At 41.4% G+C, this 15517-nt stretch overlaps 1 protein-coding gene across 2 annotated transcripts in view; it reads left to right on the top strand.

Moving 5' to 3' along the window:
- Nucleotides 1-15517, top strand: part of TGFBRAP1 (transforming growth factor beta receptor associated protein 1) — a 68355-nt gene that overhangs the window by 32348 nt on the left and 20490 nt on the right. For both annotated transcript variants that reach the window (XM_068268235.1, XM_068268234.1), the window contains exons 4-8: nt 1343-1497; nt 5381-5463; nt 10599-10940; nt 11701-11758; nt 12746-12889. In XM_068268235.1, the coding sequence (XP_068124336.1) occupies nt 1343-1497; nt 5381-5463; nt 10599-10940; nt 11701-11758; nt 12746-12889 (782 nt within the window). The remainder of the gene's footprint in view (nt 1-1342; nt 1498-5380; nt 5464-10598; nt 10941-11700; nt 11759-12745; nt 12890-15517) is intronic.

Raw genomic sequence — 15517 nt, forward strand, 5'->3', positions numbered from 1 at the left:
AGTGAAAATAATGTAGTTAAAAAAGTGCTTCATTTTTTACCATAATTATGTATAAATGATTTAGTCAGTGTTTGCTCATTGTAAAATCTTTCCTCTCCCAGATTCACATTCTGACATGTATTACATGGTGACATTGTTACTGTGGGCAGGTTATTTAGCTATCTCTAGCTGCTCTGTCTGTTACAGACAGCTAATAACAGCTATTTCCTGTCTCTGAACATTGTTACATTGTGGCAGTTTGCCAGCAGTACCGCGGTATTCAGAGCCTCTTGTGGGAGGGGTTTCAGCACAAAATCAGTCACACAGCGCCCCCTGATGGTCTGTTTGTGAAAATCATTGTCTTTCTCATGTAAAATGGGGTATCAGCTACTGATTGGGAGAAAGTTCAATTCTAGGTTGGAGTTTCTCTTTAAAGCCGTGTTCCCCAGCCATGTCCTCAGGGTCCACTAACAGTGCATGTTTTGCAGAAAACCACAAACATGCACAGGTGGGGTAATTAGTGTCTCAGCAGAGCTGAATAACTAATTACCTCTGTGGATTTCCACAAAACATGCACCGTTGGTGGGCCTCGAGGACAGGGTTTGGGAACACTGCTTTAAAGCAAACCTGTCAGTAAACTGTGCTGTTAGGACAACTTACTGACTGCTGGAGCTCTGAAAAGAGTCAGATGAGCAACCATCGAGAGGGAAAGGAGGGCATTTACATCAGACAGCATGTGTTGGTTGGTTAGTCATTTTTAAGAATTATGTGATAGACTTACTTTTGATCTAAAAATATGTACAAATGGAGTAAGCATACCCTCTGCCTTTTGACTCGGCTCCCAGGAGATCTACTGTCAGACCATTCTCCAGAGGACCTACAGATGGAAATAGAGATTGGACCTAAGCTAACCTATTGCCTCGTTCACATGTCAGTTTTCAGCGTGTACTGTTTGTCCTTTGCATTTCCTCAGTGCACAAACCTGACCTGCACAATGTCTTCAGACATTCTATGCCCTGTCGTTTCCCGCTTCAGCTCCTGACTGCAGACTTTTGTACCAAGCCTTCTGTTGTGTTACGTTCTGTAACATAATCTGAAATGACATTTATCTGTTTCACTTCACACTTTATTTTGTTGGAGTGAGATAGGCATTTTGAGAATCTTAACTTGTGTATGAACTCATCCTTATTGTTGGTTCAAACATCGGTACCTGGTTTGATTTTAGGTAAACTGAAAGATTTTATATGTGCATCTATCTATCTATTGTATACTTTGTGCTTTCTGCAATCATGGAATTAGAATTCTTGCAATACTAGCTTCCATATTTTATATGACAGATGCTAATTGGCTTTATGTTTCACAGGGAGAGTGGTTGTAGCAACGGCTAATGGACTATTCATTTTAATTCCACTGCCCTTGGAAAAACAGATTCAAGATCTACTGTCAAACCAGAGGGTAGAAGAAGCACTTGTGCTTGCTAAAGGAGCACGTCGCATTATTCCAAAGGAGAAATTTCAGGTGTGCTCTTCATTTTCTTCTCATCTTGGTGAACCCACAAGGAATAATTTGTCAGAATTTGGAAGAGTTATGTACAATGCAACGCAGCATTGATGGATAGGCTGCAAACTAAAAAAAAGGTCTCCCCTAACTGTGTTACCCTATAACCAGTACAGGAAGTGTCCATAATCTTAAAGGACAGCTGTAGCGAGTGGTGTATGGAGGCTGCCATATTTATTTCCTTTTAAGCAAGATCAGTTTCCTGGCTGTCCTGCTGATACTGTTTCTAATCCTTTTAGCCATATGCTGGGTACACACTATGAGATTTTCTGGTTGATTTACTGTCAGATCGATTATTTCCATCATGTCCGATTTGCTTTTCGATCGATTTCTGAGCATTTTCCGATCGATTTCCGTGCACTTTAATACCGATCGGAAAATGCTCGGAAAACGATCGGAAAGCAAATCGAACATGTTGGAAATAATCGATCTGACAGTAAATCGACCAGAAAATCTCATAGTGTGTACCCAGCAATAGCCCCTGAACAAGCATGCAGCAGATCAGGTGCATCTGACATTATTGTCAGATCTGACTAGATTAGCTGCATGATTGTTTCTGGTGTGATTCAGACACTACTTCAGCCATATAGATCAGCAGGGCTGCTAGGCAACTGGTATTGTTTAAAAAGAAAAAAAAATGGCAGCCTCCATATTCTCCTCACTGCAGTTGTCCTTTTAATCTGAAAGGCACAAGGGAAGCAATAAAGATATCACAGAAATGTTGACATTTTTCCAAACAGCCATTATAGAGCGCATGTACAGTCACTATCTCCTCTTGAAAAGCGGATTGTATTCCACGGAACTAGTGGGGCTGTTGGAGTATCAACTGCACTGCTCCTTGTACCTCTCCTGGGCTTACTTCACAAATTAAAATTTGGGTGGTATTCTTGCGTACGTTAAAAAGGGGCGCTGGGAAAAAAGGGCGCCGGGTTTTTAACGATAAGCAGGGATAACGTTTAAAATTGTATTGTACTGTATTTCGTTTAAAATTAATGTTTTTTAAAGTTATAAATCATTAAATAATGTGCATTAAATCGGCAATTGTAAAAACGTTAATCTTTCGTTTAAATACTGAAACGTATAATAACGTTTAAAAAAAGAATTACTAAGTAACCCTCTCTGTACCTACCCCTAACCCCTAGACCCCCCTGTTAGTGCCTAAACCTAAGACCCCCCTGTTGGTGCCTAAACCTAAGACCCCCATGTTAGTGCCTAAACCTAAGACCCCCCTGTTGGTGCCTAAACCTAAGACCCCCCTGTTGGTGCCTAAACCTAAGACCCCCCTGTTGGTGCCTAAACCTAAGACCCCCCTGTTGGTGCCTAAACCTAAAACCCCCTGTTGGTGCCTAAACCTAAAACCCCCTGTTGGTGCCTAAACCTAAGACCCCCCTGTTGGTGCCTAAACCTAAGACCCCCCTGTTGGTTTTTTCGTTTAAAAATAATGTTTGGAAAAAAATATTGTACTGTTTTTCGTTTAAAAATAATATTTAAAAATGTATAAATCATTAAATAATGTGTAATCATGAGAAACAGTAATAAAACATTAAGTCTCCGGGCGCCGCTTTTAAAACGTTAGTTTTCTCCGGCGCCCTTTTTTCCTATCAGGCGCCCATTAAACGATATTTATTATAGGAGTGAATGGCGGCGCCCGATTTGTCCACTAGCCTCAGGCGCCCGAATTTACTGTTTCCGGTATTCTTACCTATTACTCACTGTGCACCATTACTGCTAGGCTGCTCCATTCACTTTGGTTTGTTTCACATTGCACAGGTGCATTGTTGCTTATTTTGCAGAATTATTTTTGCACTTGTTAATTTAAAACACCTTTTTGCACTATATATTTTGCATTGAGCACTGAATTGTGTATTTGATATTGCACATGTACTTTTATATACAGAACCCAGGTTCTTGTCAAGACAGAGTTCACTTGTTGAACCCTCATTGACTCGTATCATTTAATAGTCCAGTATTCTACTGATTGGTGACAATTGATTGCAGCGGTGCATTTTATGGGAATTTGTTAATGTAAATCTTATTGGTGAATTATTTTGAATTGTGATATAACTATGTTGATATTGATTAAAGGTTGTTATACTTTTCTCTACCCCATGAGTGGTGCTATTTACAGTAGTCCAATATATCAGCACACCGAGTTCATGGAAAAGCACGCAGTTTATTGAGCCAACAGTTTCCACATGTCAACAGCCGACAATTGTTTCGTGGGCCTTGCAGGGTCCCCCTTTTTCAAGGTGCTTGGTTACCGTGGTTGGTAACCACACGCCTTGATAAAGGGGGAACTTGGAAGGTCCACGAAACAATTGTCGGCTGTTGACATGTGGAAACTGTTAGCTCAATAAAGAGTGTGCTTTTCCATGAATTCGGTGTACTGATATATTGGACTACGGAATGCACAGTGACCTATTGCCTATGTCACAATATCAAGCACCCGAACACTCATCCATGGTGTGCCCACCTACAACCAACAAAAAACGATCGGTGCTATTTACACGCTTCTGTAATCTATATATCACTAATAGAGCACATTTACATTACAGAATGGTGTATATATACATTACATAATGGTATATTGTATAGTACAGCATAGACAGAAATGCTGGTACAGTTATTTGGTGGTTTAAAGATGTTTAGTAAGATACATGATGGACAAGTAATTCTGTTACCTATGAAAACCTGTTATATGTACTTGGGGTCATCATCAACATTGCTATCCAGCATCTGTGTCCAGTTTATCCATAATTCCCTCACCATCTTGAATAATATTTTGGCAGCCCGGTTCAAAAAATTATTATAGAATATACTGTCAAATTTCCCAAACATCTCCATTGCAGTAACATAGTGGGTCTACTCCTATCCATCTAACAATAATTGTCTTTGCTGCTAAAGACAAGGACATCTTCAGTGTAAACAATTTTTCATTTAGTAAATCAAACAAGAGGTTTAATTGGGCTGGGGAAGCCAGTTCTTAAAGTAGACAGTCAGCTATAGCAGCTCAGGTCATCAGATATAGTTGTACCCAGGAGTCAGACGCTGGGAACGATTTCAACTTCAGTCCCATCGATAAGAATCGGGCGGGGGGTGGAGCGCTGCCTTCTGAAGTCAATAACCATCTTCACAGTTTTGGTGGTATTGAGCACCAGTTTGTTCGCTCTGCACCAGTGATGGATTCTGTCCACCTCGCCTCGGTAAACCTGCTCATTGCCCTTACTTAGGAGGCCAACAGTGGTGGTATCGTCGGCAAATGTGATGACCTTAACAGAGTTGACCTCGGAGGTACAGTTGTTGGTATAGAGCAAGAACAGGAAAGGTGACAGGACACACCCCTGAGGCGCTCCCGTGTTGGTAATTCTTGGCCTGGACAAGATGTCGCCCAGCTTAACGACTTGAGACCTGTCTGTAAGTAAGTCCGTGATCCAGCAGCGGAGGGAGGGGTGGACACCGAGTTCCACTAGGTTGTCATGCAGTATACGAGGACAGATGGTGTTAAAAGCCGAACTAAAGTCCAGGAGGAGCATCCTGGAATATGAGTCCAGGCTGTCCAGGTGGCCGGTGATGTACTCCAGGCATATATTGATATTGATAGCATCGTCTTTGTATTGATAGTTGCAACTAAAATAATTACTTTGACTTTTAATGAGAAACCATTGTTTCATTAATGTGATATTCTATTGATGTGATTTCCAGGAGCCCCTCTTGGAATACAATCTTGGTGTAGATTGAGAAGTGCCTCTCCATGCAGTCTGTATAACTTCTTGCTTTGCCATGGAGAGACCTGCAGTGATGCTAGTTTTCAGTATGTGAGCCACTGACATGCCTTGTTTTCCAGGTTATGTACAGAAGAATCCTGCAACAGGCTGGATTTATACAGTTTGCTCAGCTTCAGTTTTTAGAAGCAAAAGAATCATTCAGGTAAATAATTTAAAATCTATACAGCTTATGGTCAGTATGTTAATTCCTTATTTCCATTCTGGTGATTTTTGAACAACAGATGTAAACCTGAGCTAGATTTATTATAAAGGCCTATTTGGTGCCATGTATTTTTAGCTCTTGCCTGGGTCATACTGGACCATAGTAAGGGCTGCTAACCGGTTAGTGACAGTGCTTCTGTGAGTGTAGTTGCGTGCATACATCCACAGAGAAATCTGTTTTTATTTAATAAAATTCCAGTTTATATTTTTGGTGATTAGAAACCTGTATTAACTAGCAGCCAATATACTGTCAAATCAAACCTGTGAGTTTAATGGACAAAAAAGTTAGATACTTACCTTGGTAGAGAGATGTCCCAGATCCTCCAGAGGCTTCTTTGATCCTCTGACCCCACAGCTGCTGGCCAAGAACCTTTTCATCTTCTCTACTGTGCTCCTGGCCATGAATCAGCACTGCTGCACAGTGCAGGCACACTGACTGGCCTTTGCAGTAGCATGGGGCCACTTGTGCATGGAGGGAAAATATGTGCACAAGAGGCTCTGTTCTACTGCACAGGCATGGGGATGCGGCAGCACAAACCTAATCCACAAGCCCTTGTCGAATAGGTTCACAGGGTGCCAGTGCCGGAACAGCAAGCTTGAGGGGGATTGGGGGAAGCATCTAGATTATCCAGAGGCTTCCCTCTACTGGGATAATTTCTCTTCCTCTAATTTTTGGTTCCTGGTTTGACCAACACTGGGTACCAGTTCTACACATCCATCTTCCTGTGTAGCAAGGAGAATGTGCACATAGATAATCATACATGAGTCTGGCTTTTGCGTTTTGTGTCTGTGTGTATATATGCTAAGTGCAAGTCCACAAAGACAACTGTGGATTCCACTGTCAGCCACTGTCTCCCACGTGTGAGCAGCAATATGTGGCGGTGATGCCCAATTACTTACTGACTTTAAATGACACTATTTTGATTTACAAAACAATTGTTGACCCAAACTGCCCTTGTGAGTGGCTCCACTCGGCTGCATGTGCAGCAAATGAATGGCAGTGATCTTTTATTGGTGGATGGCTGGCATTCACAATGGAAATGCAGTCTGTTTTAGCTCTAATAGGCAGTAGGGACTGCTCATGTGAACCAGCTGATTTAAGCATAGCACTGCATGCCTGAATTGGGCACCGGGGTGCACAAATCTCCAGGCGCTGCACAAATATGTAAAAAAAGAGGAGAAATTCAGCAACCAGCACTAGCTGGTGCCCGAATGATGTGTCCCTTGGAGTTGCTACAACTCAGGGGGAATAGTAATCAGTGCAGGCCTGGAGTTTGTGCAGGAGCAGAGTGAGGGCTGGTGCACACCAATCGTTTTTGGTAGCGTTTTCAAAACCGCTGCCGCCTGTGAAAACGCTTGGCTAATGTATCTGAATGGATCTGCAAACCGCAAACGTGGCTCCTGCAACATTTTTGCGGTTTGCAGATGCGTTTCTGCCTCAATGTAAAGTATAGGAAAAGCTCAAACCGCTCTGAAAAACACTAGATCAGGTTTTCCAGGCGTTTTTGTTACAGAAGCTGTTCAGTAACAGCTTTACTGTAACAATATATGAAATCTGCTACACAAAAATGCTCCAAAAACGCTAGGCATGTTTAGAAAACCTCTCTAAACATGCCTAGAATCGCTCTGAAATCTGCTTCAAAAATCTCTAGCGTTTTGCGGATGTGCTAGCGGTTTTTGGTGTGCACTGGACCTGAGACATGTTTCGGCTTCACCCTGTGCTGAGAACGAGTAGACCCCTGCTCATGCACTGCTAGTAGCCATGTATCACTGGTTGTTTGACATAGTTATAAGTATTTGCATTGCATGACATTTGCAGCTATGGATGGTGGAGGTATTAGAGCAGCTGCAGCTCCCTTGTATGTCAGCAGTCCTTTTCGAGGAAAACTCCATTTACCACATTACTATATATAGTACATATTGATATTAATCTAGCTCTCACAGTGATACACTCCTGCAAGTGAATAATACTAACGTAAACTAGCAGAGGTCGCCAACCCCCAATGCAGTGTTTTCTAAAAACAAGAATTGCCTTTTAAATGCTGTAGTTTTTATTTTTAAGGTGTGCATTTTTATGTCACACTTGTGAGCTAATAAGTGCTGTACCCACAGTCACTTGCAAACTTTGGCAAAACGTAATATTGATATACATTGGAAATAATTGTCTATCGACTCATTAAAGTAAACCTTGTATGACAGATGTTCTTAAACAAACCTTTTATATGCATTGCAATGTTTTGTGCTGTGTTGATTGCTGTGGTACTTTTATAATGCTAATACTTTTTTTCCCTCTGGGTCATTACAATCTCTCTCTCCCCCCCCCCCCTCCCCCTCCAAGCCAGTGACTGTTTTCAGTGTGCTGGTTCAATAGTATAGAACTTTTATGTCAGTGCAGTTTAGCTACGCAGGCTTCTGGCGTGCACCTAACACTAAAATACTTTAGGAGTCTGTTTGCAAGTTTCTCAAAATGTTACCTGACATCCACATTGCATGTTTGCCATGTAATGTAGCATGAGTACAAGTGAAGCTCTTGGTGTCATAACAGGAGTGTTTAACTACATGTGTGGATTTTAACCACTTCAGCCCTCAGTGGTTTTTTAACCTTTTGCATCCGAGCAACTTTCACCTCCCATTCATTTGCCAATAACTTTATCACTACTTATCACAACAAAATGATTTATATCTTGTTTTTTCCGCCACCATTTAGGCTTTCTTTGGGTGGTACATTTTGCTAAGAATTATTTTTTTCTAATTAAGAAGAAAATTGTAAAAAATCATTCTCAGTTTTTCGGCAATTATAGTTTTTAAATAATAAATGCTACCATAATTAAAGCCCACGTATTTTATTTTCCCATTTGTCCTGGTTATTACACTATTTCAATTATTTCCCTATCACAATGTATGACGCAATATTTTATTTGGAAATAAAGGTGCATTTTTTCAGTTTTGCGTCTATCACTATTTACAAGCTAATAATTTAAAAAAATAATAGTAATATACCCTCTTGATATGCATCTTAAAAAAAAGTTCAGACCCTTAAGGTAACTATTTGTTTATTGTAATTTTTTTTTAATTTCATTTTTTTTTATTAAAAGTTTTATTTGGGTATTGTTGGGAGAGTGTGGGAAGTACGTAGTTAATTATAAATGTAAGTGTGGGTATGTTTATAAAAAAAAAAGGTATGTAGGATTAATTTTACTATTTGGCCACAAGATGGCCTCAGTACATTTTTCTAGGTGTCCTGTAAGCGTACTATTTATGCTTACAGGAAGTGAACAGCAGATGTTTAACTTAGAACGATCGTGGCTTCGCATAGAAGCCAACCATTATTCTAACGTGGACTACGATCGATGAATGGGAACTGCGCTCCCATTCATTGATCTCCGGGGTAACAGGCGGCAACGAGAATGTGCTCAGGAGCGCATACAGTCGACCGCAGCGGCGGGCGGCAGCAGGGGCAGCCTTTTGGATGCAGCAGCTACGTCCAAAAGGCTTAAGTAGTGAATAAAGCATAACATTTTGTTGGCATTTCAAGGCTGCATTGGGAAACATTGTTTTAAGGTGAGAAAATGTCCGTACTAAGGTAGACTTGCTTCACAATTTAATACCTGTGCAAATGTGAACAGTGCTGGGTATTTAGAAACCTAGAAGAGGTTAAAGTATAATTTTCCTTTACCTGTGTAGGCACTCGGAGATAGAGCTCAATCAGGGCCGGATTTACCATAAGGCAGCCTGATGATGGAGAGGCGGCTCACTCTGCTCCTTGTGTAGCTCCCTCCTTCCTTCCCTTTGCGGAATCCTGAGCAGTGTGTAAATGAGAAGTTACTCACCCAGGTCTTGGCATTCCACTGACGAGATCTCCCTTCAGTCAGAGGGGCACCTCTAGCTACTTAATACTGAGGGTACCTCTGGCTATCTAATACTAAAGGGCACATGTAGCTACCTATAACAGGCAAAGGAAGTAAGCGAAAAGTGACAGCTGGGCCAGCCAGCACACTTGCGATGCAGTTTGGTGGGGGTTTGTAGGTTCATGGAGGGCAAAGTCTAGGGTGCCAAAGCGTGTGCCTATAGGCTACTGTGATGTAAATCTGAGCTTGAGCTTATTATATCTGTGGGTCACCTGTATACCCTTGGAAAAAGCACCTGAAACTATCTCAATCAATAACTTTGGGTGACTTAGGCTGCATATGTGTACAGGCCTCTAGTTAATGCCTTTCTAGGATTACGTAACAAGCACAAACACTGACGTAAATCCCATTTACAGTAGTGCATAGGGATCTAGATTGGAAGGTTCTCAAGGTTGTCAATGCAAATCATCTAGAATAATGGCCATCATATACCATAGGATGTAGTAAATGCTTGATATGTACTTGATCAGGGAGCAACTCACTAGGGTCCAATCCTTACTCCTTCTTCAAAGTTATTACATTACCCCACCCACCCCAAGAAAGGTCAGTAAAACACTGGATGCCAACTACAATTATAAGCATGTTTTTTCTCAATCTGTATATATTTTTTTCCTGTGTGTACAACCTTCTGCTTTATTGCCATTTGTTAATGTAGGCTTTGTAAGAATTTTGAGCACTGGTAGGGTTGGTTCACACTGTGAGCAATTGAGATTGGCAAAGCGCTAGAGCAGTGTCACCCTTTAAGGGTGTTCTCACTGCAGCGTTTCTATTTTGAGAAAATCAAAAACGTGCTGCTTGTACCATATTTAGAGCAATTTTTCTTAACCACTCTGGCGTTCTATTTTTTTGCGGCATTCGGCCGCGGGTGGGTTTTTTTTAACCTTCGGACTCGACGTCATGATGTCAGGGGGAGTCCCGATCCACCCCATAGCGCAGCGTGGCGGTGATTGGCCAGGCTGCACTGAGGGTCTGGAGCTCTCTTTGGCGGCGCGGATCGGCGGCAAGCCGTGAGCTCGTCCATACCGCTAAGGTGGTTAAAGGAATGTGTAAAAAATGCACATGCCTTTAAGAAACACTCTTTTTGGTTGCGTTTTGTAATGTGAGCTAGGCCTTACTGAGCTTTTTACCATACAATGTGGCCTGTGTGTGATGTCTGATGTATTTGCAGAACAAGTCACCTAGATATCCGGGAGCTCATCTCTCTCTACCCTCTTCTGCTGCCGTCATCCTCTGGATTCATCCGAGCTCATCCTCCCCTACATGAATATGCCGACCTCAACCAGCTGACTCGAGGAGACCAGGAGAAAGTTGCCAAGTGCAAAAGTTTCCTTATGTCTTACCTGAGTGAAATCCGCAGTACAGAGGTGGCAAATGGCTACCAGCAGGATGTGGATACAGCATTGCTGAAACTGTATGCAGAGGCAGATCATGAGAGCCTCCTGGATCTTCTGGTCTCTGACAATTCTTGTGAAGTAGCTGATAGTGCTGCCTGGCTGAAAAAGCACAAAAAGTGAGTTGATCAGGGCTTTAGGGACATCATATGACCTTCAAAATGCATTCATCTTTCATATGTTGACATCATTTTTAATGAAGAACAAAACTGTTCTGGGTAGTGTAGTAAAATGTATCAAGGATTTATTTCGCTGCTCTTTGGTAACCTGCAGTGGAGGATCTGCATGTAGTTCAGTACCCCTAAACTGACAGAGGCATTGAACAAAGCCCATAGAATACCTGTTCCTGAATATTTTGCCGCTGCTCATTGTCATCTGGATCTCCCCATTCCCAGAGCCCAGTCCTCTAAACTCTGCAGCCACCTGGAAGTTATTCCAAGCGATGCAGAGCAATTCTGAACTGCACAGGCGCAAGTTCGGAACTATACCTGCGCAGTGAAACATGGCTGCCTTCTCTGTGCTCTTGCGATTTGGAACTGTGTCTGTGCAATTCTCTTCTGACGGTACCGCTTGGGGAAAATCTGTCTTTGGCTGGAACATCCCATCATAAATGAAGAGGCATGGGGAATTGGGGGGAGCCCAACGACAATGAGCAGTGTCAGCACATTCAGGAACAGGCAATCTAGCCCTCCATGTTCTACAATTTATCTGTCAGTTTAAGGGTACGTTCAATGAGAATTCTTCGATATGTTAAGTGAGCAAAGAATCCAAAAAGATGGAGGGAAAATGTCAGTGGCCTTTACCTATTAAACCATTTAGTAATGTTAAGTGCATGTAAAATGTTGTGCTGGGTTACATTGCATATTCTGTATATTTCAGGTATTTTGCCCTTGGACTATTGTATCACTACAACAAGCAGGATGCTACTGCTCTTGAGGTATAGTCATTCAACTTGTTGCTACAGAATTTGTTGTAAGAGCTGAATGGTCTGTTTATGATGGTTTGTTTATTTATAATGGTGTTTCACACTTAGTTTGTGATATTAGTTTATAATAGGGTATCTTAAGAATTAAGTGATTTTAAAGTGAATTTGTTTTTATTAAGAACAGAGATGATAACACACATTTTTTAGATCTTGCAATAAGTCTTTCACAAAATAGAAAATTATTACTCCTAACATGGGGATCTGATGTAAGTTCCAATTCTATAATGTTTAGAGTGCTGGTTATATACAGCAGTCCAGCAGACTGTTGGCCAGGGTATGTACTATCTTAGCATATAAAGGAAGTACATTTTGAGTAGAGGCTTGAAGATTGCGTGCTAAAATTGTTACCAAACAAATACGGTAACAGAATTTTACATCTTGCAATATTTCTGTCATAAAGTAGAAATATGAAGAATTAACCACATAGTTACATTGTCACAATTTTTGAAATAAATCCAAGGACGGAAGGTGCACGCTCCTTTGATTCTTTGCATGCCATTTCCTTCAGTGAGACAGGAAACATCCCTGATTTGCAAGGTACAAAGGGCTTAACAATCGCACACACAACCTTTGCTGTCGCAGGAGGGCCTAAGGGAGCCCTGTCCTGTGGCAAGAAGCAGAGTGGTGGCATTGTCATACTTCATTTTTTCCAGCAGTACAAGAGGTCCTCATTCCTCTGGTCCCTGTAGCCACTGTACAACCTTGTGACTCTTGATGCATGTCACATGACGTACAGGCAGGAGCCACAATGTGATAGACTGTACAGTGAAGAGAGGTTTAAGGACTTCTAGCTTCCCTGGAAGAAGACTGATGTTGCTCTACACCTTGCCAAAGGACCAAGACCCCCTAGACCCTTTCCACATTATGTAAGTCTTATGATAATTCACACATTCGCCATTTGCAATTTATTGCACTAATCTTACCTTCTTTCCTTGACAGATCTGGGTTAGAATAGTGAATGGAGAACTGGAAGACAATACTCGGCCAGATCTGTTTGAGTATGTGGTGGACTTCCTGACCTTCTCCAAAGACCAGCAGCTGGTGTGGCAGTATGTGGATTGGGTATTGCAGAAAAGTGAGCAGGTTTGTGGTTCTTAGACTAGGCTTAGACTGGTAGCCTTTATAAAGGGATTAATGTTTTATTACTGGGGTTTCCTGTCAAAATATATTTGTTAAATATGGTGTTATCCGAACATACAGCATAATGTCTTTCTTTACCTCTAATACCACTAGATCTGAACAGTGATCCACAAATTGCAGTTACTTTGGCTGGATGTATTTGGCAGATGCCTGTCATCTGTTTGCTATAAAAGATGTAGGCACCACAGTTCTTATTACAGAGTAGTATCAATTCTTCATCTTGGACTAAGCCTAGGTAGTAGAAAGAGTGCATGTGATACAAAGCTGTGTGCTCAGAGGTTATCCAGTGGAAAAAGCATGCCGACATTCTCATGTCATTCAAGCGAAGGACTGATGTGGTGTGGCCAAATGGAAGTGAGAAAAGTGAGCCAAACTCCAGTGTTTACTCATTGCTCAGTGATTCCATTCATCATATTAAAGAATCAGTGTGTGTGTGGGGTGGGGAACATGAAAGGTCAAAGGCAAGGCTCTCGACACCAGTAGCAACAGTAGTGATCTGCATATCCTTATCTTGCTCTAGATAAAAATGTTTTCTTCGATAATATATGTTGCCCAAGTTTTCTTCAGGGTCATTATAAGCTGACAATGATTTCTGTGACTAGTGTTGTTATTTAACTCTACTGCAAAGAGCTTGTCAAGTGTGCATGAAGTGCTTTTTTGCTGACTCTGAGCCTTGTATTCCTCCTGCATGACCTGGTCGCTGCCAGTTAATTCCAGGATTGTTGAATGTCACCAGGTAATCTTGTAGTAAGGGGGGGGGGGGGGGGGGGGGTCTGAAACTGAGATGGCAAAAGAAGAGGTTTCCTGCATATAAGGCCTGGTACATAACATGCAATTTCCTGTCAGATAGATCGGTTGAATAGGTGCAGTGTTCTCCCCAGAAATTTTTTTCCAGCTGGGTGGCATGAAATGGTAGCTGGGAGCACGCTAATCGCGATCGCTCCAAAACCGCCGCAGTGTCCAGTGATTTTTCCGCGCTCCAGAGCGGGAAAATCACTACCGCAATGTGATTGCAAGTGTGAACGGGCCCTTACTTCCGGTTTATGCGACCATAACGTCGCACTCAAATAGTATAGAAAAAGCAATATATTTGTAAAGTAATAGCAGGTCACCCCACCGCACAATTCATAATGTAATACAACTTTATATCAGTGGTGTAAATTAAACAAACTATACAAGTATTTAAAATATATTTAAATATACAATCCACAACAGAGTATCATAATTCTCATGACAAAAGGAAAGGTCCTCCGAGGGCATCTTGTGGTAAGACAGTGGAGGTGCATCCCAAAGCACTCATATGCATTCATTAAGGGGGAATTCCGCAATTTAATCAGAATGGCAGCTAGTAGATAGAAAAGAAAGGGGATATATCAATACATTTAATTCATAGAATAATGAAAGTTCATTGCTATCTAGGAGGTAAAAGGTAATAATAATTATTATTAAGATGACAAATTCCCTGGGGTGATTTGGAGTGGACCACATACTTACTAGAGTTCCCATTGCTACCAGTGCCCCCACATATAGCAAACAGGAGCCACTCTCGTGTTCAATGTGCTCCCACAGCCGAAAGAAGATACCGAATGAAGAGACCAATCCGTTAGCATACAATATACACATCTCCAACGTCTGCTACTCACCGACAGACTGATCTGCTACTTACTGGCAGATGTGATTGGATGACAGTGGAAAACGGAACAGAGTGACAAAGAACACATACAGTAACCAGAAATATAAATAGAAATATACTCACCTAGTCTTGGAATTCAGATGGCATATACTGGTAAGCTCAGTACCCGTGCGGCCTGAATGAGGATTACAACTATGGCTGTTTTTTGAACTGTATTCCTTCTACTTACCAGTATATGCCATCTGAATTCCAAGACTAGGTGAGTATATTTATATTTCTGGTTACTGTATGTGTTCTTTGTCACTCTGTTCCGTTTTCCACTGTCATCCAATCACATCTGCCAGTAAGTAGCAGATCAGTCTGTCTGTGAGTAGCAGACATTGGAGATGTGTATATTGTATGCTAACGGATTGGTCTCTTCATTCGGGATCTTCTTTCGGCTGTGGGAGCACACTGAACACGAGAGTGGCTCCTGTTTGCTATATGTGGGGGCACTGGTAGCAATGGGAACTCTAGTAAGCATGTGGTCCACTCCAAATCACCCCAGGGAATTTGTCATCTTAATAATAATTATTATTACCTTTTACCTCCTAGATAGCAATGAACTTTCATTATTCTATGAATTAAATGTATTGATATATCCCCTTTCTTTTCTATCTACTAGCTGCCATTCTTATTAAATTGCAGAATTCCTCCTTAATGAATGCCTATGAGTGCTTTGGGATGCACCTTCACTGTCTTACCACAAGATGCCCTCGGAGGACCTTTCCTTTTGTCATGAGAATTATGATACTCTGTTGTGGATTGTATATTTAAATATATTTTAAATGCTTGTATAGTTTAATTTACACCACTGATATAAAGTTGTATTACATTATGAATTGTGCAGTGGGGTGACCTGCTATTACTTTACAAATATATTGTTTTTTCTATACTAT

Source organism: Hyperolius riggenbachi, chromosome 2, assembly GCF_040937935.1.
Source record: "Hyperolius riggenbachi isolate aHypRig1 chromosome 2, aHypRig1.pri, whole genome shotgun sequence".
In the NCBI taxonomy this organism is placed as follows: domain Eukaryota; kingdom Metazoa; phylum Chordata; class Amphibia; order Anura; family Hyperoliidae; genus Hyperolius; species Hyperolius riggenbachi.